Source organism: Balaenoptera ricei, chromosome 12, assembly GCF_028023285.1.
Source record: "Balaenoptera ricei isolate mBalRic1 chromosome 12, mBalRic1.hap2, whole genome shotgun sequence".
Taxonomy (NCBI): Eukaryota; Metazoa; Chordata; class Mammalia; order Artiodactyla; family Balaenopteridae; genus Balaenoptera; species Balaenoptera ricei.
In genome coordinates, this window is record NC_082650.1 from 32,952,768 (window position 1) to 32,980,403 (window position 27,636).

At 38.3% G+C, this 27,636-nt stretch overlaps 1 protein-coding gene across 7 annotated transcripts in view; it reads right to left on the reverse strand.

Moving 5' to 3' along the window:
• Nucleotides 1-344: 344 nt before the first annotated feature.
• L3MBTL3 (L3MBTL histone methyl-lysine binding protein 3) overlaps nt 345-27,636 on the reverse strand; it is a 119,638-nt gene continuing 92,346 nt past the window's right edge. For all 7 annotated transcript variants that reach the window (XM_059941946.1, XM_059941948.1, XM_059941947.1 and 4 more), the window contains 4 exons: nt 17,940-18,019; nt 6,833-7,002; nt 6,182-6,244; nt 345-747 (listed from right to left, as the gene is read on the reverse strand). In XM_059941946.1, the coding sequence (XP_059797929.1) occupies nt 604-747; nt 6,182-6,244; nt 6,833-7,002; nt 17,940-18,019 (457 nt within the window). In that variant the 3' untranslated portion in view covers nt 345-603. The remainder of the gene's footprint in view (nt 748-6,181; nt 6,245-6,832; nt 7,003-17,939; nt 18,020-27,636) is intronic.

Here is a 27,636-nt window from a genome sequence, read left to right on the forward strand (position 1 = left end):
TTTTACAACTATTCAGCCCCAACAAATTATGACAAGCAGTTAGGCAATATCATGACTTGCAAAGTTATACTTAGCATAATGTTGCAATTCAAAATATGGCACAGAATTAACGATACAGATAACAGTCCCACTGGCTAAAGTTAGCCAGGTTTTGACGAATTTGGTTTAAGTTGAAGTTTGATTATATAAAAAGGTTCCTGAAAGTATTGAAAAAGAAACAGTGTACATGAAAGAGAATTCAACAATGTTTACAAAATGCCAAAAGTCCTTACTCTGCCCTCCCCCCCACCCCCGCTTTTTCCATAAATAATTAATGAAGTCCCCCTTCCCTCCCACCCCCCAGCCTCAAAAAGATTTACAAAGATAAATTTAGCTCAGTGAACAGAACCGAAAGATGACTGTTGTTAGACAGTACCTGGTTAAAAGCTCAAGCACTTTCGTAAGAATTCATATATATTGTCTCTTAAGGAATATAAATAATCTGACAGCATTGCTCTTTAGAGTTTTGGAGACTTCTCACTTAGGAGTTACAACTGTCTTTGTGCTTTGAGTAAAACATGAGCTTTAAAGCAGAAAGCTGATGGTGTTCAAAATTCACCATCTTCAAAGTTCATTGTGAGAGTTCTTCTCTGCGGCTTTGAACATCAGGATAGAATTGAAAATTTTGAGAGCAGGGCCCAACTTAATGCTCATAATTTTCACAATGTCTGTTTGGGTCATAAGCAGAAATGCTTCTCCATCAATTTGCTAACATGGGAGGAAAAAGACAAAAGATTGTGAGTTAATCGGATGTAGGATTATGGGACATAGTCAAGGTTCAATTTTCAGCTGTCTTCTACACAGTAACACTAAAATGGCACAGATGGGCAGTTCATGTGTACAAACAACAGTTCCTCGTAAGTGGACCTTTCTTATCTACAACAACACCCCCAAATGTGGACTGGGAACAAAGTCAAATTCATTCATCTGAAGAATCAGCTCATAGGAAAGTGGAAGGTGCTCATATCTTTCTGTGATTATTCTGACGTAGGTGCTGAGTCAAAAACAATTTGGGAAAATCTAGGGTGCCTCAGATCCAGTTCTTATCAGGGCAGGTTTTAAAATGAGAGATGAGAATAAGTACATAAATACTTGCTGATAAGCAAAGGAATTCAGGCAAACACATCAGCTACATGCCTTCCACCATGAAGAAAAGAAAATCAGTGATAACATTCATTTTTAGAGTAGCCACAGTTATCCTTCAAATGCAGAAGAAAAGGAATTACTAACAACCAACAAAGGCAACCACCAGTATAGCTGAAGGAATGTAAGCCTGGTGGGAAGAGTTGTACACTCTAGGGTGGTTCTTCTACTACTTGGGTAACCATAAGAAGCATCCTTCCTCTCTCTGGGTCCCTTCTAAGACTAAAAGTCTACACTTTTACAGAATAGGATACTGTGAGATTCAAAGATATAACTCTGTGAAGATGATGTCTGGTTCAGTGGGTAGAGCAAAGGAGTAGTCTTCTTATTGTATAATTTTCAGCTCTTGGGGAGTCCACCATCTTAAAAAAATTAATTCACTCTCTTTGTCTTCTCATTTTGTACAAAAAGTAAAATACACTTTTGCTCTCTGCCTCAGAGGACATTAGAAACCTTGACAGCAGTGTACTATTATGGGCTGAATTGTGTTCCTCTCAAATTCCTATGTTGGAGTACTAACCTCCAATAATCTTAGAATGTGACCTTATTTGGAAACAGGGTCACTGCAGATGTAATTAGTTAAGATGAGGTCATACTAGAGTAGGGTGGGTCCCTAAACCAAGATGACTGGTGTTCTTATAAAAAGGGGAAATTGTGACACAGACACACATAGAGAGAAGACGATGCGAAGACAACAAGAGAACACCATCTGCAAGCCAAGAGAAGAGGCCTGGAGCAGCTCCTTTCCTCACAGCCCTTGAAGGAAGCTACTTGCCAACGCCATCATTTCTTGTGTTCAGACTTCTAGCCTCCAGAATTGGAAGACATTAAATTTCTGCTGTTCAAGCTACTGGTTTATGGTATTTTGTTACAGCAGCCCTAGCAAACAAATACTACTCTAAATTCTGTCAGCAGTTCACTAAATAAAGCCTAATGTAATTAAGTTGCCATTTCTTGAAATTTTCCCCTTTCCTCTAAAAATAAAAACCTGTAAATCTAAATTGCTTAAATGCTTAATCAGTAAGAAGGAGAGTCATCTTATACAACTTTAAGTAACAATTCTGTGGAAAAAGTTTGCTCATTTTCAGCAAGGAAACACCCTGCTGTCATAAACTAGAAGTAAAGACATTGCAATGTTAATTTCTAAGTGTAAGACAAGTTAAGTGGCAGCTATGAGAAACGTTCTATTGTTTTTTGGAAACATTTGCTTTGGTCTCATTTGCTTGTGCTGTGACAGGTCTCTGATAAACAAGTCCAAGCAGAGAGGCAGATCTACTAACACTTCACTCAACCCAGACAGACCTTGGTAGAATGAAGGATCTGACAGACGTCGTCTAAGACATTAACTAAAATGTCAACGTACCGGGTTTCCCAGGGAGCTCACTACAAAGAGTGAATGGTTTATTATAACCTTGGGCCCTACTGAGTCTTCTTCTGGGACTAAGTAAGAGTTTAAAGTGACAGATGACTGATGAAAAGGAACATTCAGAGAACTACGAGGCTGGAGTCTGAAAGCTAGGAGTGGGATGAGAAGGATAAGTTTTGGTAGATTATTATTTTTAAAGCTACCCTGGGAAGAAAAAAATCATCTTGAGGCTAGAGCCAAACTTTAGTATATTACATACAAGCTGCTCTGATGTGTAGCCATAAGGATAATCCTCAACTGGAAAGAAGCAAATAATTTAAGAAAGTACTTTCTGAAAACAGTAATTACTGCAATGGACTGCTGGGTTTATTTTTGGTTTATGCTTTTGTAATGCATATAAACTGGTCTAGCTCCAGAGATTAAGTTTCTTGCTAAAGGCCCAAAACTCTGAAGGAGGATTTGGAACTTGGGGTTCCTGCCTTCCATTTCATTGCTCTTTCCACTGTGCACTCGTGGTTCTCTTCCAATGTTGTAACTCTGCAAATCACAGCAACATGCTCTTTGAATGTCTTTCTCAGAGTGTAAAGGTAGGAGTCTATTCATTCAACAGAAACTTATTAAATACCCATTATAGTCTACATATTATTCTTGGGCCTGGGCATATAGTGCAGACTAAAACAGATAAAAACAAAACTGAGCAAACAAATAAAAACTCCTTGTAGAGTTTACATTTTAGTAGTAGGAGACAGACTATAAGAAAAACCACAAGAAGCAAATTAATTAGTAACTAATTCTAAAAGGTGATTAGTGGTATGAAAAAACTGCGAGTTGGGGAGATGAGTGGACAGTAGGCCAGGATGGATGTGTGGTGGCAGGTGGCAGATTGAAGGAGGGTAGTTAGGATAGGATATTGAGAAGTGGAGTAAGCCATGTGAACACCTAGAGGAAGAGCATCCCAGGCAGAGGGGAGAGCCAGAGTGTACCTGGATAATTTGAGGAATGGCAAGGAGGTCTGTGTGTGGAACAGTGTAAGCAGGGGACAGAGTGGACCAAGAGGTCAGGCGGTGAGAGAGGTGATGGGGTGTCAGACTGTCACCCTTGTGAGGCTCTTGGCTTTTACTCTGATTTAACTACCAGAAAGACCTGAACAGAGGAGTGACATGATTTGACTTGATCTTGTAGCAGAATCAGCCCAGCTATGCTGGAAATAAATTATAGAGGAGCAGGGACTTCCCCGGTGGTGCAGTGCTAATGCAGGGGACACGGGTTCGAGCCCTGGTCTGGGAAGATCTCACATGCCGTGGAGCAACTAAGCCCATGCGCCACAACTACTGAGCCTGCGCTCTAGAGCCCGTGAGCCACAACTACTGAGCCCGTGTGCCACAACTACTGAGCCTGTGCTCTAGAGCCCAAGGGCCACAACTACTGAGCCTGCACTCTAGAGCCCAAGAGCCACAACTACTGAGCCTGCGCTCTAGAGCCTGTGAGTCACAACTACTGAAGCCCACATGCCTAGAGCCCAGGCTCCACAACAAGAGAAGCACTGCAATGAGAAGCCCATGCACCGCAATGAAGAGTCGCCCCCGCTCGCCACAACCAGAGAAAGCCCGCGTGCAGCAACGAAGACCCAATGCAGCCAAAAATAAAATAAATAAATAAATAAAATATTATTTTAAAAAAAGATTATAGAGAAGCAGAAATAGAAGCGGGGAGCTCGGCTAGGAGGTTATTGCTTTAATCCAGATGGGAGAGGACGGTGGCTCCGACCAGAGGTAGCGGTGGAGGGGGGAGAGGGAGCTGGAACACTTATATGCTTTTAAAATACATCCAATAAGGTTTTCAACAGATTAAATGCGGAGTGTGTAAGAGAAGGAGTCATCCAGGATGGTTTCAGATAATAGCCCACACCTGCACTTTGCCTCTTAGAGATGACTTACAAGACTTTAGCTAGATTTGTTTTCTCGTTTTCGTCTAGGACTCAAAACCCACACCTGCTGACCTGGTGAGACATGTGAGAGCAAGGATCATGTCCTATTATCTCTGAATTAACCCTCTTACTAGAGCATTACATGGAGTATCATACACATGGTAGGAATTTAACAAGATTTCACAGGGTGAATGAATAGCGGAATGAACATATGAATAATACATGTGGACAGAGAACATTCATTGCCTCATTCTTCAAAAGAAGGCTCTGCCTTTGAGGATATTAGGTGCCTGGGGAATGTCTCCAAAGATAATATGAAGAAAAAAGTTATTCAAAGAAATAACATATCATTTGAATTTGAATCTTACTTAACCTAAATAACAGAGCAAATCTATATGGATTGGCTAGATATCAACAGAATCAAAAGTAGAATTTATAAAACAGATGTGCTAGAAATTTATTTTTTAAATTGTTTCATCATTTTCAAAGGTAATGTTACTACATGGCTCTTTCAAGGAAAGAGCAACAGCTCCCTGCAGGAATCTAAGTCTGCTCAGGGATCGAAAATCGACTGAGAGTAACCCACAAAGACACTTAGGACCTGGGCCTTAAGAAACTTAAAATCTGAATAACTGCAAATTCTTTCATTTGACCTTCAACTAGAAAGAAGACAGAACATTTCTGAAAGTAAGAACATAAATCAGAAAAAGGCTGATGACAATCAGATCCTTGTGCATTTTAACAGGCATCCACATAAAGCATAAATGATATCTAATAGTATAATGACATTGGCGACCGGTGGCTCAATTCTTGGCTGTGCCGACACTCTTGCAGTGTTCTTAACTGAAAGTGTGCTATTTGAACAGTGGAGGCTAAGCATAGGAGCAAACAAGGTATCTTATAGCTGCAGACAGCAGATGCTGGACAAAGGCTTCTGAGATGACTCAGTCCTCATTGTACCTTCTGAGATCAGGGTGATAACTGACTGTTCTGCTTGGAGGAGATGACAGGCAAGTGGCTTATTTTTAAAGGTCTCTAGTGAAAAGAGTCTCCTGCTTCTAGTGTAGTTAGAAGTAGAATTCCTTTTTGTCCTAATGTTCACTAGAGGTGGTATCATTATTAATCATCCCTTATATTGAAGTTTCGGACAGGCAGATGAACACAACTAATAAAATCATCTTCCAACAGCAGACGGTAATAAATGTAATGAATATCAGTTAGTATAAACATCACTGAGAAATGTATAAGGTCTAAGGGATTGTTTTAGCAATAATGGTAATATTAATTATCAGCATCAAATGAAGTTAATCTTGGTGTTAAAATGATGTTTGAAAATAACGGGAACTAATTTTACTTTATTAAAAATGAAACGTTGCTTCTTTCTTGCGTTGGTTTCTTTCTGTGCTATATACTATACAAATGCATGTTTTTAAGTTTTGTGTTTGTTTTCTTAAATAATGAGCTTAGTGCTACTGCTGTGGGGCATCAATAAAATGGCACAATTTCCTTTGCATCTAATTTTATACAAACACATTTTTATACAACTGATTAATGCTGCTTGTTAGACAACTCGATATCACTTTGTCAGTTTCAACATAACCCGTCTCTTCCTTCCTCTGCCAATTTAGAACATTTCACCATTCACTGCCTTTCAGTGCTTTGTCCCCCCCCTTAAGTAACATACTGCAATTTAGTGGAATACTTACTTCGTCTTTAAATACCTTTCCATGTTCTTCACATCCAGGTAGGCTCTGTATGAATTCTGACACCTGTTAAAAATAAGATCAAAATTCCAGTTTAAAAAAAGAAGCCGGGGGACTTTCCTGGTGGCACAGTGGTTAAGAGTCCGCCTGCCAGCGCGGGGGACACAGGTTCGAGCCCTGGTCCGGGAGGATCCCACATGCCGCGGAGCGACTGGACCTGTGTGCCACAACTGCTGAGCCTCTGTGCCACGGCTGCTGAGGCCCGTGTGCCTAGAGCCCGTGCTCCACAGCAAGAGAAGCCACCGCGATGAGGGGCCCGTGCACTGCAGTGAAGAGTGGCCCCCATTCACCACAACTGGAGAAAGCTTGTGAACAGCAATGAAGACCCAACGCAGCCATAAATAAAAAAATAAATAAATTTATTTAAAAAAAAAAAATGGTCCACATCAAAAAATAAATCTTTAAAAAAAAAGAAGCCGGAATCTAAATGCTACAGGTTCAAAATATTTAACCTATACTTTCATTGTTTCTCTCAGAATAATTTCTTCTCCTTCAGAAAAAAAAACACTAAACCCCACATGCATTCATGTTGCCCTCTCCTTAAGCCAGTACTACTACGTCTGGCCCCTGGCAGACCAAGAAAATAAAATATACCTCATCTGTGCTCCATTTGGAAACTTTACTGGCAGGGATGCCGGCTACAGTTGGGAGAAGTTTGCTCTGCTGCTCCCAGCGCAAGGGCAGACATGGAATCGGGGACTTAAAGGACAGAAAGACCGCTGACCGCCGCTGTGCCTGCTGTACGCTGGGTTCTTCCCGGGCACCTGGTTGACAGAAACAATCAGGAAGTCACTCTCTGAAAAGCAGCCAAAAAAGCCCCCAATGCCATGTGTCACCCCCAAACAATGAGTAGCATGGAAACAAGGCAAAGCATTGGTTCAACATTACATTCACTGAATAATTACACTCTCGTTCATCTTTACTGAAAGTCACCATAAGAAACAACCTAAAATTCAACTGACATGTTTGCCACATCACCCATCACTGAAGACATGCATCATTATATCATTCAATGTTCCCTCTTTAATGTTTCAGATAAGAAATCTACCCCCGAGCTTTAGTGACAAGGAAAATAACTCTCACCCTAGGGAATTATATTTGGTTCCCTTTTGGCTTTTGGATGTCCTAAAAGTAAGAGCCAAGTTGCATGCTCAAGTCCAGCCTCTGTGTTTACCCTGTAGTTACCATACCTGTTCTTTCGTTTTACTTCAGCCCTGTTGTGTTCTTCCAATTTTTATTTACTAATCACATCGACTTTTTAAATAGCCAACTTATTTTTTTTGAAAGGGGATATGAAATTATTGCAATAAAAATAAAATAGCATAAAGGCAAATGCTTTTGTCATTCTTCATTTGTGAAGATCAAAGTTAAAACTACAGAATATTCTATTTATCTTCTAGTTCTTCTGAATCCAAACCTAGTTTACTGCTGCTCTTCTAAAACAGCCGTTTTCTAGCAAATGTTTTTTTTTTTGTCCTTGGGACTCTTGACTTAGAGTTTGTCCGTCATTATCTCTGTAAGATCGGATCCTTTAGAAGGGAAATCTTTTCTGAAAACTACTTACTCAAAGCCCATCAGAAGAAGGCACCTCCCCACACTTACTCTCCCCTCTGCCCACCAGCTCAGCTAGGAACTGAAGATGGCAGCACACCTAGAACCCCCTCCAATCACACCCCACCCAGCAAGGAAACCACTTCCCTGACTTCGAACACCATCGCTTCTTTTGCCCTGGTTCTGAACTGTAAGTTTGATGAAAACTTGGTATCTGGCTTCTTTCTCTCAGCAGGGTCTGTGTGATTCATCCACATTGCTGTATGTAGTTGTAGCTCACCTGCTCTTTGCTGTGTGGTTTTTCATTGTTATGAATATTTCACAATTAATTTGGAGCTGATGGACATTTGAGTTGTTTTTAAGTTTTGGCTAAGACCGACATTGTTGCTATGAATGCTCTTGTACATATCTTTTCTTGAATATATGTATGCCTTTCTGTTGCATACATACTGAAGAGTGGGACTTTGTGGTTATAACATTTGTGTACATTAAGCCTCAGCAAATTCCACCAGTTTTCCAAAACAGCTGTATAGTACACACCTACTAACAGTATAAGAGTGTTCCAAATGCTCCATACATATTCTTATCAACATGTGGTACTGTCTATCTTTCTCACTGTAACCCTTTTGGTGCGGGTGTCATGGTATCATATTGTGGTTACAATTGCATTTGTCTGATGACAAAGTTGACAACCTTTTTCTATGTTCATCGGTCATACGGAGAACCTCTTTTGTGAAGTACTTATCTATTTTATGCCCATTTTTCTATCAGGTCATCTTGCCTTTTTCTTACTGATTTGTAGAAGTTATCTATGTATATACTCTGGGTAAGAATCCTTTCTTGAAAATATGTATTACTTATATCTCCTCCCACCCTGTGTCTTCTTTTTACTCTCCTAAAAAGGTCTTTTGATAAACAGAAGTTCTTAATTGTAGTAAAATTTATTAATTTTTTCTTTTAGGGCTAGTACTTCTGAAGAAATCTTTGAGAAATCTTTGCTTACCCCAAGGTCCTGAAGATAGCATCCTCTGTTTTCCTCTGAACACTTTATGTTTTACCTTTCACATTGAGATCATAATCCATCTGAAATTTATTTTTGTGTATGGTATGAGGTAAAGATCAATATTCATGTTTTTTTTCCACATGGATTTCTAATTGCCCAACCATGATTTAAAGAAAAAGACCAACCATCCTTTCCCTGCTGTACTGCAGTGCCAGCTTAAAAATAAATCTAAATCTGTTTTCAAATATTCTCTTCTGTTCCACTGGTCTCTTCACACTGACCCACAGACTTTAATTACTCTCATTTTATGAGTGTACTGATATCTGCAATCTAGGTCTTCTTCAAGACTCCTTGACTATCCTTACCCCTTTGCATTTCCAATTTTAGGATCTGCTTGTTAAAAAAAATGCTAGGATTTACATTGGGATAACCACTGAATATACATCAATTTGGTGAGAGATAACATCTTCACAATATCAAGTCTTTCAATCCAAGAACAAGGTATCTCTATTTATTTGGATCTTAAAATACCCCTCTTCAATGTTTTGTCATTTTCATGTAGAGGTCTTGCATATCTTTTGTTAAATTTATTTTTATGTGTCTGATGTTTTCTGTTGCTATTATAAGTGGTAAAGTTTTTTAAAAACTATTTCCTACTGTTTTATTGTGGATCTTTAATAACTTTTCTCTTAAACTAGCCTAATCTAAATTTGAATTGCTCTGAATGTTAGAAAAGTCGTTATACTGAATTAAAAGAAAAAAAAATCTATCTTACTGGAGCTAACACCCACTGGTCCTTGCTCTACCTGAGTGAGCTCATATAGAAAACTGTGTCTGCTCCCCATGAAACATTTCAATTCTTCAAATATTTTATTAAAAAAACCCTTCATGGTCCCTCTTTCCACATTTCATCCGTCGAATCTCATAAAATTGGTTTTAAGGTTTTAGGTCTTCATCCTATTTTACTGAAAATCTATTATAAGCCAAATATATAAACCTGTACCAGTTTGTCTTTATTCTTTTAAAATTGCCCAGAGTTCAAGAAACTTTTTTTGCATAAATATGGGGTAACTTAAAAACACTCCTTAATCTCAGACAGTCCCAAGAGTTCAGCAATTATTTGCAACACATTATTTGTAAATCCTTCAGGAGATGGACTTCCATGAAATGGTAAGAGTTCTAGTTCCACACTAGAGTAAAACAACACAGTCTACTTTGTAACTTGTATTTGGATTGCCTGCCACAGAGTGTCAGTTTTTTCCAAAGCCATACACTTTCTTCTATAACTATTTATGTTCTGTTGACACTTGGCACTGTTTCCTCCTTCATTGAAGCTCCATTCTATGTTCATTCTAGTCCTGCTAAAGTTGTATTATTCACAGTTCATTTCTAATGCTCCTACATCATTATTCCTTAGAATAATAACTGAGCCATTCTAAAGAAATGACTAAAAACCCTAAAGCTCCTATATTTCTGGTAGCGTTTGCATGTCTTCGAAGCTGACATTATACATAGGCCTAGACTCATACACCACTCCAATCCTAATACCAGTTTTGCTTCCTTCACCTTAAGACCCCCATTCCTTTTGCTGATTCTTTCATGTTGACTGATGCCCAGTGTTATTTTCTGACGAATGGGGCAACTGTAGCATTTACCAACCACAGAATATGCCATCTCCTCAGAAGATGTTAGGTTCACGCTCCCAATCCAAAAAGGATAAAGAAAACAACTTCATTTGAGTGGATATGTATTTGATCCTTTGAAATGCACAGAAACGTGACTCCAGGTTTTTATTTTAACATGTGATATAGACTAAAATAAACGCACAAAGACTCTGGCTCAAGTAGTTGGCTCAGTGCAAAGAGTAGGGAAGGGTAGGTTTGAATGTGTATAATGTGCTTTAGAAAACAAAGCTTTTTTATTCTGGAAGACATTTCTGCCAATAGCATTTTATGAGGGTCAGATTTCTCACCACCCTCCTCTCAAATGATTTACCTGCATGAAAAATCATACTTTTTAAGGAGTTCTCAGTATTTTTTGAAGTTTGCCGAGAAGAAAATTTACCCAAGATATATGGTCAAACTTTTTCTCACTACTCCCACACCTTGACTCTCCTTCCTCCTGGGGAGAACAGTAACTGAATAACTAGCCCCCTAGAACCACCCTTGACCAAGATAAGACCTTGGGAACAGACACTCTGCAAAGGAGAGCAACAAGATACATGAAACCTGCCTTCTTGATACTGTCGAGTACCATTAAATCATGGAGCAGCTACCTTTGAACCTCCTCCATGTGAGAGAGAACTAAACTGCTTTTACCTGATATAAACCACCTGTATGTGTTTTATGTCACACACACACACACACACACACACACACACACACACACACACCCCTAATCCTAATCACTACCAAGTTTTACTGCAAGAGCGTTCATAATAGTGAGAGACAGGAAATAACTAGCTTAGATATCCACTAGAGATTGGTCCGTTAAATGATGCTGCATTGATTATCGATCCACAGAGGGAATATTTAATATTATTTTGTAATTAGTATAAATATTTGTGTAAAAATGATTGTAATATTACGTAGTTAAAAAACTGCAGGTTACAAAGTAGTTAGTACAATATTTCAGATATTAAAAAAATCCCAAAGAAACTCCCCAAAATTCAGAAAATGGTGTTAGAAAATAAAATTATAGGGCTTCCCTGGTGGCGCAGTGGTTGAGAATCTGCCTGCTAATACAGGGGACACAGGTTCGAGCCCTGGTCTGGGAAGATCCCACATGCCGTGGAGCAACTAGGCCCGTGAGCCACAACTACTGAGCCTGCACGTCTGGAGCCTGTGCTCCGCAACAAGAGAGGCCGCGACAGTGAGAGGCCCACGCACCGGAATGAAGAGTGGCCCCCGCTTGCCGCAGCTAGAGGAAGCCCTCGCACAGAAATGAAGACCCAACACAGCCCAATAAATAAATAAATAAATAATAATTTAAAAGAAAATTACAGATAATTTTGATTTTCTGCTATTTGATTCCCTGTATTTTCTAATTATTCTATAATAAATGTTATTTTAACAATAAGTTATATAAAACCAGAAGCCGATATTGAATAAGCTACTTATTGTTACTCAAAAATAATAACAAAAAAATGAAAGCCTCACTTTGGTGACTTGGAAAGCAATTTAATGCATTTTTGGAAATATATTATTAAAACATCAATTGCTGGGCTCCCTTAATATCAGAAGCAAGAAAATATTAGATGGGAGTAGCGTTAAGAGAAATAACTTTGTGGATTTTTGGTTTTACTGCTATTTCATCTCTCTAGCCAATTATCAAATGAGGAATATTTTTCTTATGTTGATACTTAATGGATGGATAGTAAAGCCCTGCCTCTACCATTTACATTTATTGTTTATAATATGGAAATCACTCATTCAGCAATTACTTATTCAGCACTTACAGTGCAATGTGGAGGGCTACATCAATACAGCATATTCTTGTAGACTTTCTTGAAATGATGTTTAATAGATAATAATGTAGTTATCCAAAGCAGAAGTTTGCAAATACAAATGTCTCTCAGTTCTGGTTGAGAATATAGGTATTAAAATCCTTAATTTGGCTTAGGGTAGGAAAAAGTGAAGTAGAAGATTAACCCTTGTAAGAAGACAGGTCTGATAAAGGTGATCCTGAAGAAATATATCCTCCAATGTTTCATGCAGAATCAAGACAATAAATCTTCAGAATAGAGACCACCATCTAAACCAAACATGAAATCTCCCAGTAGAAAGAGATGTCTTCACTACCATGCAGCATGAGAACCTGCTTCCTATAGGGCTGTTCCCATTAGGGCCCAGTAGAACCACTGCAGAACCACAGTAGAACCACAGGGAGGGCAAGATCCAGAGAAAAGGAAAAGTACTCTTCATGCTGCTCCTTGCTCCTTTCGGACTCAGATCCCACTCTGCTTCCTATTTCCAAGTCTGAACAATGCTAAATCAAGAAGCCACAGCATGACTTACCATTTGTCCTGACTCATTCCTATCCCTTGAAGCCAGTGACAGAAGTGAGACCAGAATCTCCAGCTGCCTTGTTTCATTTTAGTTTCAAAACAATGCTAGGAGGTAGCTATCCCAAAGATGAGGAAAACACACTGTGAGATAGGGCAAAGCCAAAAGCCACCCTGTGAGATAGGGGAAGCATCAGAAAGTGGCCCTGGATCTTCTGTCTCCTAATAACAAAGTACAGGGTCATGGTCAAGGGGGTGAGTTTAAGAGTCTGATATACATGGATTCAAGTCCCTGTTCTGCCACTAACTAGCTCTAAATTTTGGCTAAATCAACGTAACAGGATCATTGTAAGGATTACATGATATTTTAAAAAATGCTTATTCCAGTGTCTGACATATAGTAAAGACTCAGCAAATGGGAAAACTTATTCCTATCTTGAAAGAAAGGCATGCCACTGAGAGTATACTGAATATAAAAAGGCAAAAATGAAAAGGAGTCAATGACCCTTTTAAGCTAATATTCCATGAGTCTATAAAAAAATGCTCTTAATGTGAAAGGAAAAAAAGCCAGAAGAAATGGGATACATCTGTCAACCAAGTTTTTTTTAATGGAGTTACTAACTGGTGACTAAATATAAAAAGGATGAACAATAACAATGATTGGGTAAAATAAATGGATCACAGCATCAAGGAATGTGGATAAAATTAGCTCCAAGATCCTAAACTCAGGCGTGAAAAATATTTGAGGATCATTTCAAGGTTAACAACCAAAATAAAAACCAATTGCTATGGAAGCAAAAAGCAAGCCTGATTTTTCAAGTGAGAATCTAGTACATTACAAAATAAAATTCAACTCTTTCTGCGTATCAGCACCCGTGAGAGAGAATGTTTGCAGAAGGGAAAAGAAAATTACACGTTTCCCAGGAATACAGGAGTTTAAATTTGAAGGTCAATTTATAGGATCCTTTATTAATGGGCCTTCCTACAATGGAGGAAATGAATTAGTTTATCTTTCAGGCAAAGGAGACAGAAGCCAACAAAAAGAAAAAGCAGAAAAAAGTGATGCATTGTATTCAGTAAAGGTCCCCAAAGGTCAAATTCAGTAGCATAGTGGCAATCATCAAAAAATCAAAAAGCCTCATAATTACACATATGGTATGGAATTAAATTGAATTAACTGAAGAAACAAGGTAGGAAGATGTTTTTTTAGGGAGAAGTGTTTTTAAAAATCAATTTGCTCTAAGACTCCAAACAAAATAGTTCTCATGGGCTTACTGAATCTTAAATCCTACTAGCTATAAGGAATACAGGGTGGCTTCTTTTCAGACTCCTCTATACTAAATAGTGCACAAACTGCAAGAAGGTTTCTCTCCTATCACCTATGCCACCCCCCCAGCCAAGCCAGATCTGGGAAGGGCTGCTTCCACCACTGGTGAATGGCATTGTGAATGAACACTGGTGAGCACCTACGAGGCTCAGCATATCTACCTGACCCTCAGGCTCAGGTGTGAAAGAGGAATTCTACTGGCACCCAAATGGGAGCATTGAGGGGTAAGTGTTCTTCACAAAAAACCTGGGGAAACTTCTCTGCACTCAAAAATGATAAAATAAAAAACAATCACCAGGGGCCTCTGATAAGTTCTACAAAACACTGAGAGAGGAGCATTGATTTATTGACAGAAGAGTTTCATGATTTTAGTAAGGCACAAGGGAACATGACCTCTACAAAACAAAACAGGCTATGAAAAGAAAAAAACAAGCCAGTGCAGGAAATTAAAGGAAAATAAAAACCACTATTAAAATTCATGTTAAAGGCAGTAACTAGTAGACTTGACAGAGCTAGAGTAAGACATTGCAACTTGAGAAATATGTCTAGAATATCAAAAAATGCATAAGCTGTTGAAATATTAAACTACTTCCATAGTGGCTGGTAATAGTCCCCTCCACCCTCAGCAGTCAGGCCCTTGCAGGACTTCCCTAAGATGCTGCAACCAAGTACAGCAGGGAGCTTCCAAACTGCTCCAGCACTAAGGCTGGTGTTTGTTTTAACTGTCCTGTGCAATGTTGGCTGTCAAACCAGTTGTTAAATATTTTGAATATCATCCTTTGGATCTAACCCAAGAGTAAAAGGTACTACCAATCAAAAAAGAGAACAGAACAAAAGTAATAATAAAAATAATAACTGAAGGAATTTTTCTGGATTAAAAAAAAATCCTGGATCTAAAAAAAAAAGTAAATAAAGCACATGACATCTCAGGCAAAATAATGAAAGAAGGCTGAATTTAGGAGCCAGATTCATTGTCTAAAACCAAAAGATTGGATTGAATTGGGCCTAATCCCACATATGTGAAAGGATGTTTTGGTTTGTTGTTCAGTTTTTTTCAGTTCTGTTTGGTTTTTCTTAAAGGAAAGTCAGAGACCAAATGACTAGCTAGGTGTAGTGGACACTGTGGTGGGCTCCCACTTCGGAACTCAGAGGTTCATTCTCCTACCTGCTGACTGCTGATGCCTCAGAGCTACCTCCCTCTCCAGGAACTGCCCTAAGCCAAAGGGAGGCTCCTTGTCCAAGGACACGGCCCCTCTCAGCCAACATCCAAGGACTGGTCAATACAAAGGCCTGGTCCTCATGCCTAAATTCAGGATAACTCGGAAGGGTCATCTGGAGCTCCTTTGTGGGATCGACTGAGGCTTCTGCTGTAACTGCATCATAGCTCATTCTGCCCACTGTTGCTTCTCTCACTCTCTCATTGGCATCATTCCCAAGAGTACCCACCAAAAACCTTCTGCACACATCACTCTCAACGTCTGTTTCCAGAGAGCCCAATCTGAGACACTAGGTCATGGCTCTATTGAGACCTGAGAGGCAGGAGGACAGAAAAAACTAAACACACCCACCCACTGACTAGGATCTGAGATATCACCAACATCACCAAGATACAGGAGCCCTCAGACACCATAAGGTCTCATTTTGGACCGAAGGATCATGGGGTCCAGGGAAAGACAACCAATAAACTCTTAAATGGTAAGGTCAGGAAGTGAAATTCAAATCTTTTCCATACAACATGAATCTGGAAAAAATTTTCAAAAAAAAAAAAGAAAGAAAGGAAATCTAAAGCTAAGAAAGCAGTTAAATAAAAGCTGATAATCATAACATGATTTCACTACAGTAAAAATTAATTTTATGAAAGTTTTACATAAAATGTTTCAAAAATTTGGAAATGAAGGGAAGTCATCAAACTCATTTTAGGAGGCTAAAACTGGATGAGATATTAATATGCGAATCTTACTTAGGAACATATGTGCAAAAATTCTCAAAGCAGCTTGTTTTTATGAGGCTCCTTTTCACTAATGAAAAATAAGACAGTAAGTAAAATATGCATATTGAACTGTAGGTTTTATGGGTGACAAAAATAATAAAGAGCTATATATGAATCCTAGCAATGTTTCTTTGGAAAGAACTGTAAAACTCAGGCAATTCAAATAAAAAAAAATAGGATAAAAATATACAAAGTTTGAAAAGACATAAAACTACCACAGAAGAAGAGAGAACACCACGCATATCATGTTAATAAACCTGAAATTCTCCATTAATTAGACTATTTTCAGAAAAAAATTATCAGAATCAGCTCAGCAAATAAAATGGAAAGTGAATTACATCACCAAGTTAGGAAGAAACTGAAAAGGTTGTCAAATTATTACTCCCTCAAAAAGTTCAGAGCCCAGAAGATTTTATTATGAATCTATCTAAACCTTGCAATGATCAGATAATTCCATGCAATAGACACTCATTTCACAATACTACTACTACTTCTGCTATTACTTCTACTACCACTAGCAGCTAATACTTTGGCCACTGATGCATTTATTCCTCATAATAATCCAGTGATGTGGGTACTATTAAGAAACTGAGGAACAGAGAGTTAAATACTTTTCCCAAAGCCAGCCACACAGCTAGTACTGGTGGAGCTGAGAAGAGAATGAAGGCCGTGCTCCTAACCACCATTCACAAAGAAAGGCTGAAGCCTTTGATTAAGAACCCGATATACTCGGATGACAAAAGCTTCGTAAATTAAATGTTTTTCTTCCTTTCTAAATGACCAGAAACATTATAGCACTTATTATGTGCCAGGCACTGTTCTAAGCAAGTTACAAATGTTACTGTACTCAATCCCCATAACAACTGTGGGAGGGAGTTACCATCATCAACCTTCTGGACAGATAAGGAAACAAGCACTGAAAGGTATTCCATGAAATGTCCAAGATTACACAGCTAGCAGGTGGTAGATCAGGGATGCAAATCCTGGCCATCTGAAGGGTTTGTATGTGGTGCAAGATGAAACACCATAAAACATGCTGAGGACAGCAGAGAATATAACTTTTAAATTAATCATAAGTTACTGCTTTATGACAATCAGATATGGAAATCAAAGCATCACTTATGGAATAGGTCATTATACGCAAACAGTCCTTAGGTGCCATTCTACAATCTTATAAATAGTCTAAACCAAATAAAGCACATGACAAGCAAAGTCCCAGGGACAATCATTAAAATCATAATCGGGACAACATTGTCCTATAAAAAATAAATAATAATTATAACACTATGCGTAAAGTATAAATACCATCTGTACTGTGAGTAACAGTCATTACGACTTCATTGTTCAGTTAAACCACTGTAATGTCTATTCAGCAAAGATGTAAGACAAATTACTTTCTCCAATACAACTTAAAACTTTTGTTCAAGCAATTTCCTTTTCATTTTGTGGTACTAGGTTAAGACCATATTAGTTCTATTTGAATTTCAACACATTCTGAGATGAGTCTGAAACATATGAAGCAAATGACATCAACAATATCAAAAAAATTTACGACAAGGACCAAACAGAATGCCTTATCCAAACTTTATATACAATATTGTACAGATATGTGAAAGAGACTGTAAATACAGGTCACAGATGAATCCATATCATTATGAAGTATACACCAGATTTATCCTGAACAATAAACTTTTATTGCCTGTGGTAACAGAACCAACCAAACGAAGTTTATCTTTAATATAAAAGGGACTGCTACATTCCAGTTAAGTTTTGATTGTTGAGTATTAATAGTAATACCCATCAATAATATGAGATTATTATGGGTACCTGTGGCTTCATGTGATGTCCTCATTTCACTCTCTGTTCTCTCTTCAAAGTCTTCTTTGACCTCAGCAGCATGCTGGTCTCTGAGAAAAATAGGTGTTTTAATATTTTGTAATAGAAACGTTTAAAATGGGAAAGCGGGGGTGGGTGGTAGTGGTGGGATGAACTGGGAGATTGGGATTGACATGTATACACTAATATGTATGAAACAGATAATAAGAACCTGCTGTATATAAAAAAAATAAAATAAAAATTTAAGTACAAAAAAAAAGAAAGGACTGGCTCAACACTGCACCTCAGCAACTGTTTTTTTTTTTTTTTTTAATTTAAAAACAAATGATACCATTAAAATGTTAGAAAGGATTTTCGGTTTTACTAAGAAGCAATTAATACTAAAAACACCTATAAATGTTCATTTTCCTCATTATCAATTTTCATTTACTGTTCAGAAAGATTTTAAAGCTAAGAATGGTATTAAGGTTAACTATTCTGGAAAATGTGGCTACTGAATAGCTCAACTTCAAATTGGGACATGTATTCATGAGGAATTTTACTTGTCCTGTATGGTAAGACTACAATTTTAACAAAGAAAATGGTTTTAAAGTCCATACCATTTAATCAAGTCACTATATACTACTCAGCTCCAGAATTTGAGATTCAGGCTGAGATTGCCCAGGAGAATCAAACTCAATTCTAGGAAGCTTTTCCTGGCTTAATCAGGTCAAATTCATAGGCTGAACTGATTCCACCTCTCTCTGACCAGGAATGAACTAATGCTAATCTAACCATGCCAAGAACGCTCTAAAATGGAATGGACCCATTCCAATCCTAATTCAGAGCTTTACCCTGAAGTCAGCGACAAAAATGGCTTTAAAGGAAACCAGGCACAGGCTACTTATATTTTCTTTAAAACTAAACTTCAGGGATTTAAAAATTTTAACCTAATGTATTCCGTTCTCAGGGTTCAAAATAAATCCTTTATAATACTCTATAATACTCTGTACTTATGATGTTCTGTTGTTTCAAATGCTGTTACCTTTACAAATATATCCTTAGTTTCTTGAAGACTCAGACCACACTTCTGTTCGGTGTTAAGAAAAGGGATAACACCTTTGAAACCAAATATCCCAACAAAATATAAAGGAGTTCTATAGTCTTAATTACCAAGGCACTAATTTACTCCCTTTTTGTAACAATACTAATTTAACACAATGCTGCCAACACAGTAAGCATGAGATAAATAAAATGTTCACTAGTTCTTAGAAAGATCATTTCCAGGGACACATGAAACTTCACTGGAATCTGAGCTCCCTGGCTTACTTCATACTAAAAACAACTTATCGCAACTGCTGAAGAATACTTGCTTATTTGAGAATGGGAAGAATCACTGTCATTATGCAATAAAAAATTTTTTTCCAAGAGAAATCAATTAATGACTATGGAGGCTCTTACACCATAGAAAGTGGGGAGATGGAGGAATAGTGAAAACAAATAAGAAAATCGCTGATAACTGGAGAAAGGACACTAGGTGAAGTGATAGTAGAAAACTGCCTTCTCTGTGAACAGTGTTGAAGTTAGACTTGGTAATTACAACATGTTAAAATCAGCTTATTATGCTAAGATTAGCTTATGTGATCTTCTGAACTTGTTTCATATTAAACTGGAAATAATAATCTTTGAGCCCACATATCTATCCCAGTAAGTACTGTGGCCACTGAAATAAGTGGTTTGTGGATGGCTATATTAATAGTTATCAGAAACAATCACACATTAGAGTGACATAACTTAAAATTGGCATTTCTTGGAGTCAAAGAAAATAAATTCCCAATTAATTACTGTAGATTGCCTAAAAGCTTTAATGAATGGTTAAAAAAAAAAAAAACCCAAACAAACAAAAAACCAAACTGAGCCCAAAGGCTAAAATTATATCTTAGAATTTTCTGTATATTTCAGTTTTCATGGTTGAAATTGTCCACTGATAATTAACAGTTACATGTTTGTGGTTTCAATAATGCATATTATATTTTCCTTTAAAGTAAACTTTATTAAACTAAAGCTATAAGACCTAAGTATGAGGAAAGTTCTTCTGTATTCTTATGCCCAAATACAATGCCAATGACTTATTTTATGAAATGTAGGAAAAGGATCATTTTCTAGGAGGGAACAGAGATAGAAAAGGAAAATAAGACGTTTGACCCCAAAAGTTTCTTCATCCTAAATGTGCCATAATCCATCGCTGAAGAGAAGCAAAAAAGAAGCTTTCTGCTTGTATATTCATGTTCCTTCATTATAGAAGCATGTTCAGTTCTTACTTTCCTTACTTTAACTCATGATATTTCATTAAATTTAACCCATATAAACTTGGGAATATATACATATGGATATTTATCTTCACCGAAAAACAATTCCAATGCAGGACTCCATAAGAAATGTTCATTGAATGTTGTATTTCCAATTAATAAATTGATTTTGCTAACTCCTTAAAATTAAAAGTGACTAAGCCCCTTTGGGTTCTGATGCTTCCTTTAGCTGGGGTGGGGTCAATAAGAATAGTCTGTTAGAAGGGGTATTACGAAACAGATGGATGAACAGAACTCCTGAAGGAAACAGAATCCTGACCAAGCACATCCAGAAATGTGGAAACAGTATTAATAAGAAGTAATAATAAGAAAACTTAACATACTTAAGAACATATTATGCACCAAAGATTGGCCGAGTTCTTTACATGTCCAATATTTCATAACAGTCACTGGAAGAAGGTTCTGTTGTTATATCCACTGAAACTTAAAGAGGTTAATCTCAAATTTTCAGGGCAAGTATAGCACCAGATCTTACTGACACCAAAATCTATAATTAGATTTAATTATTATTTGTTTTTTTACCCTTGTGTTTTTCCAGAATACAGTAAATATCCTTGTTACATGCAGTTAAAGGGAACTTGCCTTCTGGTGTCATAATCTTATTTTCAAACTGTCTTTTATTGATAAGGTCAGGAATGAGGAATCTGACTAATATTCTTACTTGTTTTATATTTTATCTAAAATAAAAATCACTTTCTCAACTGGGCAACCAATATTTCTCTCACCTATAAGGTTAGAAATTTCACTGCTAATTCTCACTGAATAGGTACTGTGATTAATTTCTTTCTCTATGCAAAAATGAAATGCTTTATCTAGGATATCGACTTCCCAAGCAAAAAGTTATTCTAGCTGCACAGTCTTCCAATTATAAACAAAACATGTTTATATCACAATGTCAAAACTCTGTGATAATATTATAACACACTCTGGAACAGAGTGCAAGATATGCTTGTTGACAGATTTTTTTTTTTTAATGACAACCAAAAATATTTTTGTTGTATTTTAATATGACAATTTTCCTCACTTTAAAACTCCTTTATCTTCTCCTGTTGATCAACATTTTTCATTACAAACAATTTTGTTTAGGAAGGGAATACAAGCTGAATCGTAACATGGAGAAAGCAGCCCAGCAGTGGTCTTGATGGTCTTTGAAAGTGAATAGTCCTGGTTCAAATTTCAGCTCTGCTACTTACAAGTTCTATATGACCTTCAGCAAGTTACTGAACTTCCCTAATCTTCAGCTGCATCTTCTGTAAAACAAGGATGATAAATCCTTTACCTCACAGGCTTTTTGAGGACTGAATAAAACAATATATAGGAAGTGCTTAGCATCCAGCCAGACACATAAGTAGGAGCATGATAAATGGCAGCTATTACTATTTAAGAATTACTTATATTTTAGGATAAAATTATCTACTGACACCTATTTTCTTTAAGTAACCTGTTTTTCCTCAAGTTTTAAAACAGCCTTTAGAGTAATGGTTATGAGCCAGCCTACAGTCAGACTGCCTAGCTACTTACTAGCTGTGTAACCTGTAACCAAGAGAGGTCTGTTTGCTGAATGTGGATGTAATAATAGCGCCTACCCCACATAGGCATTATGAGGGTTAAATGATCTAACATAGCTAAAAGCACCTAGAAGAGTGTCTGGAACACAGCAATTTCTCTTGGGATTTTAGAATTTTCAACAACCAATTTATTTCAGCATTTCTTTAGCCTGAATTGAAGTATGATCATAACTAAAATCTTACTCAAGAATATTCTTTAGGCTTTTAATTAAGACAGTGGAATACACTCAAATGGAAAAATGTTTTCTTTTTGAGTCAGCATTCTCTTTTTCTCTGTAATTATGTGTCATGCTTTAGATGTCTTACGATCTTACTCAAATGAGATTTGTGGTAAATATTAGTGAAACAAACATTAGAAGAGTAAATACATAGTAACAGGATAGCATTTGAATGCCAACAGCTGTTTCTTCAATTTTATTTTTCATTTAAAAACAATCCCTAGCCCATTATGTTTCAATCAGTCATCAGTTCATTAAAAGTAATATTGAAACAATATGAAACAACTATTTTGCTTCAATTCAGGGATTTCAGCCAGCTCTCTAACTCCAGCATGAGTTTGGCTTGGCTCATACCTTAAAACCACCCCATCCTTCTCTTTCCAGAAGAGCTTATTCTAGTCTCATAGGGGCTTTGTCAGAGCTGCAGAGGACCTGTATTCCCCAGGAACAAGCGGGGACACAGTGAATGTACTGAGAGCTGTAAAAAATGTAGGGTTTCCTATTTTGAATGTTAAAAGGATGTCTCTTTGCATGTCCCCAGCATTTTGAAAAAAAAAATTCTGGGCTGAGGTCACTCACAGGTAAAAAATCAGAGAATGGGAATCTCAAGGTTGTATGTTAGAGGAACTGTAAAAGAGAACCTGAATTGTCTCCAAAATGCCCCCTACAAACTGTGCTTAATGGCTTCAGGACAAGGAGGTCACCATCTTCAAAGGGATTCGGAAAAGATGGCAAATAGAACCAGTGCAATTAAAACTTCCATGTCTACAGTTAACATTCGAATAAAGAGTTTTTATAACCAAATCCCTTTTGAGACTATACACGAACAATAGTTTTAATAGAGTTTTCATAAACACAGTCCAGGAGAGATAAGCATAGTTTACTATTTATCTAATGACTACGAATAAAACATTTTGATTAATAAGGCTATTAAATTAAAATTTAGCATAAGGAACATATGTTAGTGAAGAAAGGAATATAATGAGTAAGTAAATAATAGTGGATGTTATCAAGATGCCAAGGAAACTCCCCAGTAAAATGAATTCATCAATTAATTAATCAATTCTCTTATAAAATGAAAAGCCCTAACCAGTAAGGTGAGATCTGGGAAGTAAAGATCATGTAGCATAAGAAGAGCAGGACTGCATTGCTTTCATGCTGCTGTCATATGAAAAAGAACAGATATCGTTGCTTTTCTACTATTTATAAGAGTCTCCTGAGTCAAGAATAAGTGCTATTCAAGGAGAGAAAAATCAGACTCTGTTACAATATTGTTCTAACAACTTCCCAGGCATCAGCAGTAACACGGTCATCTCTTCCTTACGCTCTGAATGGTTGCCTTGTGTCACAGCAGTTGGCATCAGGACTGCGAGTGTTTTAACCCAAACCCAGCTTCTCCCTGGTGCACACAAACAATGACACAGATTTGACTCAGATTCCCAAGAACTGGAATATTTGAAAATTTCCACAGCTCCTAATCTGTATCTGGCAGCCCATCAACAGAAGGGGGGAAGAGGCTTTACAATAGGCAGGGAATGACCCAGTCATTAAAGGAACTTTCTGAGTAGTCAACATCAAAGCCCTCAGGACCAGAAAACCTTAGGAAGCAACACAAAGTTTCTGAAGATTCCTAATTAACTTTTGTAATCTTTTAGAACTTCTGGCTCTAAATTAATTTTATTCTACTAGATTTTACAGTTTTGCAAATAAAGAGATGTATACATGCTTATAAGTTCCATATTTTATGTTAGCCTGTATTCCCATCTGTTTCACAGGGCCCTTCTCATGGGTACAGATGGGCAAATCTGATTCATCCTAAATATATAAATTAGATTGAAGCTGCAATTCCTGTAACTGCTCCATGTAATTCTGAGAGTAGAAACACTAGACCTACAACTTGAAAAGCTGTTTTAATGGCCTATAAAGAACTGAATTGAATTTTTTCATTGGATATAGGTTAGTAATGGGCATTTGCCTTGCAAGGTAATACAAGCATTAGCAGGTATTTTTAAAATGCTTTATTGTACTTCTGTGGTTATCCCTAAGCAGGCGTAAACAACATGGAACCTTAAAACATTATGTGGTTTTTAATAGCAACAGCACCTAATTTAGAAACACAATTACAAGCATCTGTAGAATATATTTCATGAGAATAAGACTATGTGGGATAGACGCTGATGTTCTCTATTTGGTAACACATTGTGAACTATTACTCCAGAGAAGGGTCTTTATATTCAGTAATGATTCTCAAGGCCTGGTTTATAGATCACTTGCATCCAATCACCTGGGGATGCTTGTTAAAAATGAACTGAGATGCAGCTTACATTTTCTGAATCAGTATCTCTGGAGATGGTACCTCCAAGGTTGGATTTTTTTTTTTTTTTTTAGTAATTTTTAAAGTTTTATTAATTAATTAATTAATTAATTTATTTATGGCTGTGTTGGGTCTTCGTTTCTGCGTGAGGGCTTTCTCTAGTTGTGGCAAGTGGGGGCCACTCTTCATCGCAGTGAGCGGGCCTCTCACTATCACGGCCTCTCTTGTTGTGGAGCACAGGCTCCAGACGCGCAGGCTCAGTAGTTGTGGCTCACGGGCCTAGTTGCTCTGCGGCATGTGGGATCTTCCCAGACCAGGGCTCGAACCCGTGTCCCCTGCATTGGCAGGCAGATTCTTAACCACTGCGCCACCAGGGAAGCCCCCCAAGGTTGGATTTTAACAAGCATCTGATGCTTCTGATGCAAAACAAAGTTTGAAACCCACAGGTTTTATTCAGATAGACAGAGAAAAATAAACTTTCTTTTACTCAGCTGTAGACACACAGAGACTTAAGGTTATTGGTCCCCAGGAAAAGCTCCTCCACTGATTGGCAGAGCCCAGCCTCACCATCTTGCTGCCAGGAGCACGGCGAGGGCAGAGATGAGTGGCTGCTCTCCCAAGTAAGGAAAACATCTCACTGAAAGCTCTAGACGCAACACAGACGCTCCTTACACATCTGATGAATGAATGGATAACTGGGAGAGGATTACATCCTCACATTTCTATCTAAATACACACTGGGAATTCATTCATCAGCTGACCACCCATCTGACGAGTCTCTGTAGGAAAACAGACCCAAGCGTTCAGCACACCCACAAAAGGACTCAGGGTAGAGCCCACTTAATGTGGGGCAGAGCTTCCCAGCTAGGATGCCCTGATCCTTGGGTACCAGTGCTCTGAGATACCGTCGCCTGTGGCCCCGGCTCTTGCCAGCCAGAGGCAGCCCTCTGTGTCATACAAATGTGGTCGTTTCCACAGTACCATTTTCTACGTGGCCAGGTAGTTAAACAACAGTTTGGGAAACACTGCCCTAATTTATACAAGTGTAGGTATGTGTTTGGGGGATTTAGCTCTTAGATATCCAGTGTGGGGATTTTACAAAGTTGAGAAAGTAGGAAGTTTTACTGGAATAAAAAGAAGGTTATGAAGCAGTTGCCTCTTAGGTTATGTGACTGATAACGTCTCCTTTGAAGGCTGGTGGGTGATTCATGGTGGCCTTCCAACCTCACTGAGTGCCAGGTAGTGTGCTTGGTGCTGAGGGCGTCTCAGAACCACAGAAGACGTGGCCTCTGCCCTTGTGGAGCTTATCATCGAGCAAAGTACACAGACTCGGAGAAAGTATTTACGCAGAATTGTCAATTGTGTCGGGATGTGTGACACAAAAGCACATAATAATGAGGAATCTGACCCACCCATGGTCTGGAGGATCAGATAAAGCTTCCCTAAGGAAACAGGAGTTAACCTGGAGCCTGAGAGGTAAGAGACTCGCTAGGAAAGTGTAGGAATGGGGGTTCGAGGTAGAGAGAAAAGAATGTTTGAGGACCAAGGTAGCTGAAGCATTAAGTTTAAAAACAGCCTAGTAGAGAAAAAGCTGGAGAGCTCAGCAGGGGCCAGATAACACTGGTTTTGTAGGCCATGTTCAGAATTAGGGTCTTAATTCCAAGGGTAATGGGAAGTCGTGGAAAATTTTAAGCAGGAAGATATACTCCCAAGTGAATTTTTAAAATGCAGACTCCTAGGCCCTAGCCTGAAAGATTCTGGCGGGCTGGGCTGGGCCCCGTAATCTGAATTTTAGAGATCTCAGGGAATCAGACGTGGAGTCAGGTTTGGGAAGCATTGCTATGGAACGCTGGTTGTCCATGGGTCTATCCCAAGCAGGTGGCCTGTGAACTGGCCCTTAAAATACCATTTATGGTATGAAAAGGACACACATATTCCTTGCATTGTTCATTTATCTGGCCCTATTATGTCTGCTCCTGGATCACAAGCCACGCCAGCACACTTCACTCTGGGGACCGGCTGGCATTTGAAATGGGTGAATGGGCTGGTGCAGCAGACATTGTCGGGGCCTGGCCCATATCTCCTAGCCACACGCTACCCCTTCAGCGCACAGCGGCCGACTCCTAGCTACCTCTCACCTGCTCTGCCTTCCCACAGGATTTACTGGGGCCCTGACTGCTCTACCTGCTGTGCAGCAGGGGACGTGCTGGGAAATTAACTCGTCCTTCCTCCCCTGGCAGCCTAGCTCCGTGACCGAAGACGAGCTGGTGTTTTAAAATAGCTCAGCTCCCTCATCCCTACGGTGGGAAAACCTGAGATGTGTGCTTTACACAGCCTCCCAGAGTGCCGCCAGCAGGGCTGTGTTCCCGCTGCCCACAGTGGTAGCTGGTGTGACAATGAAGCTTCTACTGGCTGTCTTCCCTCCCCGGTCTCACCTCTCCTCTCCCCTACTGGCGTTTTCCTCACCTCTCAAGTAAACCACTTGCCATCAAATCTCTGTCTCAAGGTCTGCTTCTGGGGGTGCAACTGTCTCTTGCTGTGCCAAATGCCTTTTTTTTTTTTTTGAAAAAAGTAGAGTCTGGCAACCAATTTTTAGCAAATTGTTAAGAAGGATGCAAAGAAAATGTGTTAAAACCTGACTGGGAAATTCCATCTACATGAGCAATGATTATGCAAAAAGAGGAGAGACCGTAATCTGACATTATGAGAATCATCTTGTTTGAGTGCTCTCTACTCAAAGTTTAACCTAGGAATATTAAAAAAAAAAAAAAATGGGCCAGCCTTACTTTGCTCCTCTGAAATAAAATAAAATAAATATTGTGAAACAAATAAGCAACCTATTCCTCTTGCAACAGCACTAATAAAAACTAACATTTATTGAGGGCTTATTGCTTATTAGTCACTGTTCTCAGAGCTTTGCACAGCTCACGATTTCATTCTTAAGTCCAGGTGAAAGAATCAGTGATCAAAAAATTTTATGTTTGCTATACACACTACTATATATAAAATAGATAACTAATAACGACCTACTGTACAGCACAGGGAACTCTACTCAATACTCTGAAATGGCCTATATGGGAAAAGAATCTAAAAAAGAGTGGATCTATGTATAACTAATTCACTTTGCTGTACACCTGAAACTAACACAACATTGTAAATCAACTATACTTCAATAAAAAATTTTTTTTTAATTTTAAAAAAGAAAAAAGTAATTAAATATGTTCATACAGATTCACTTAC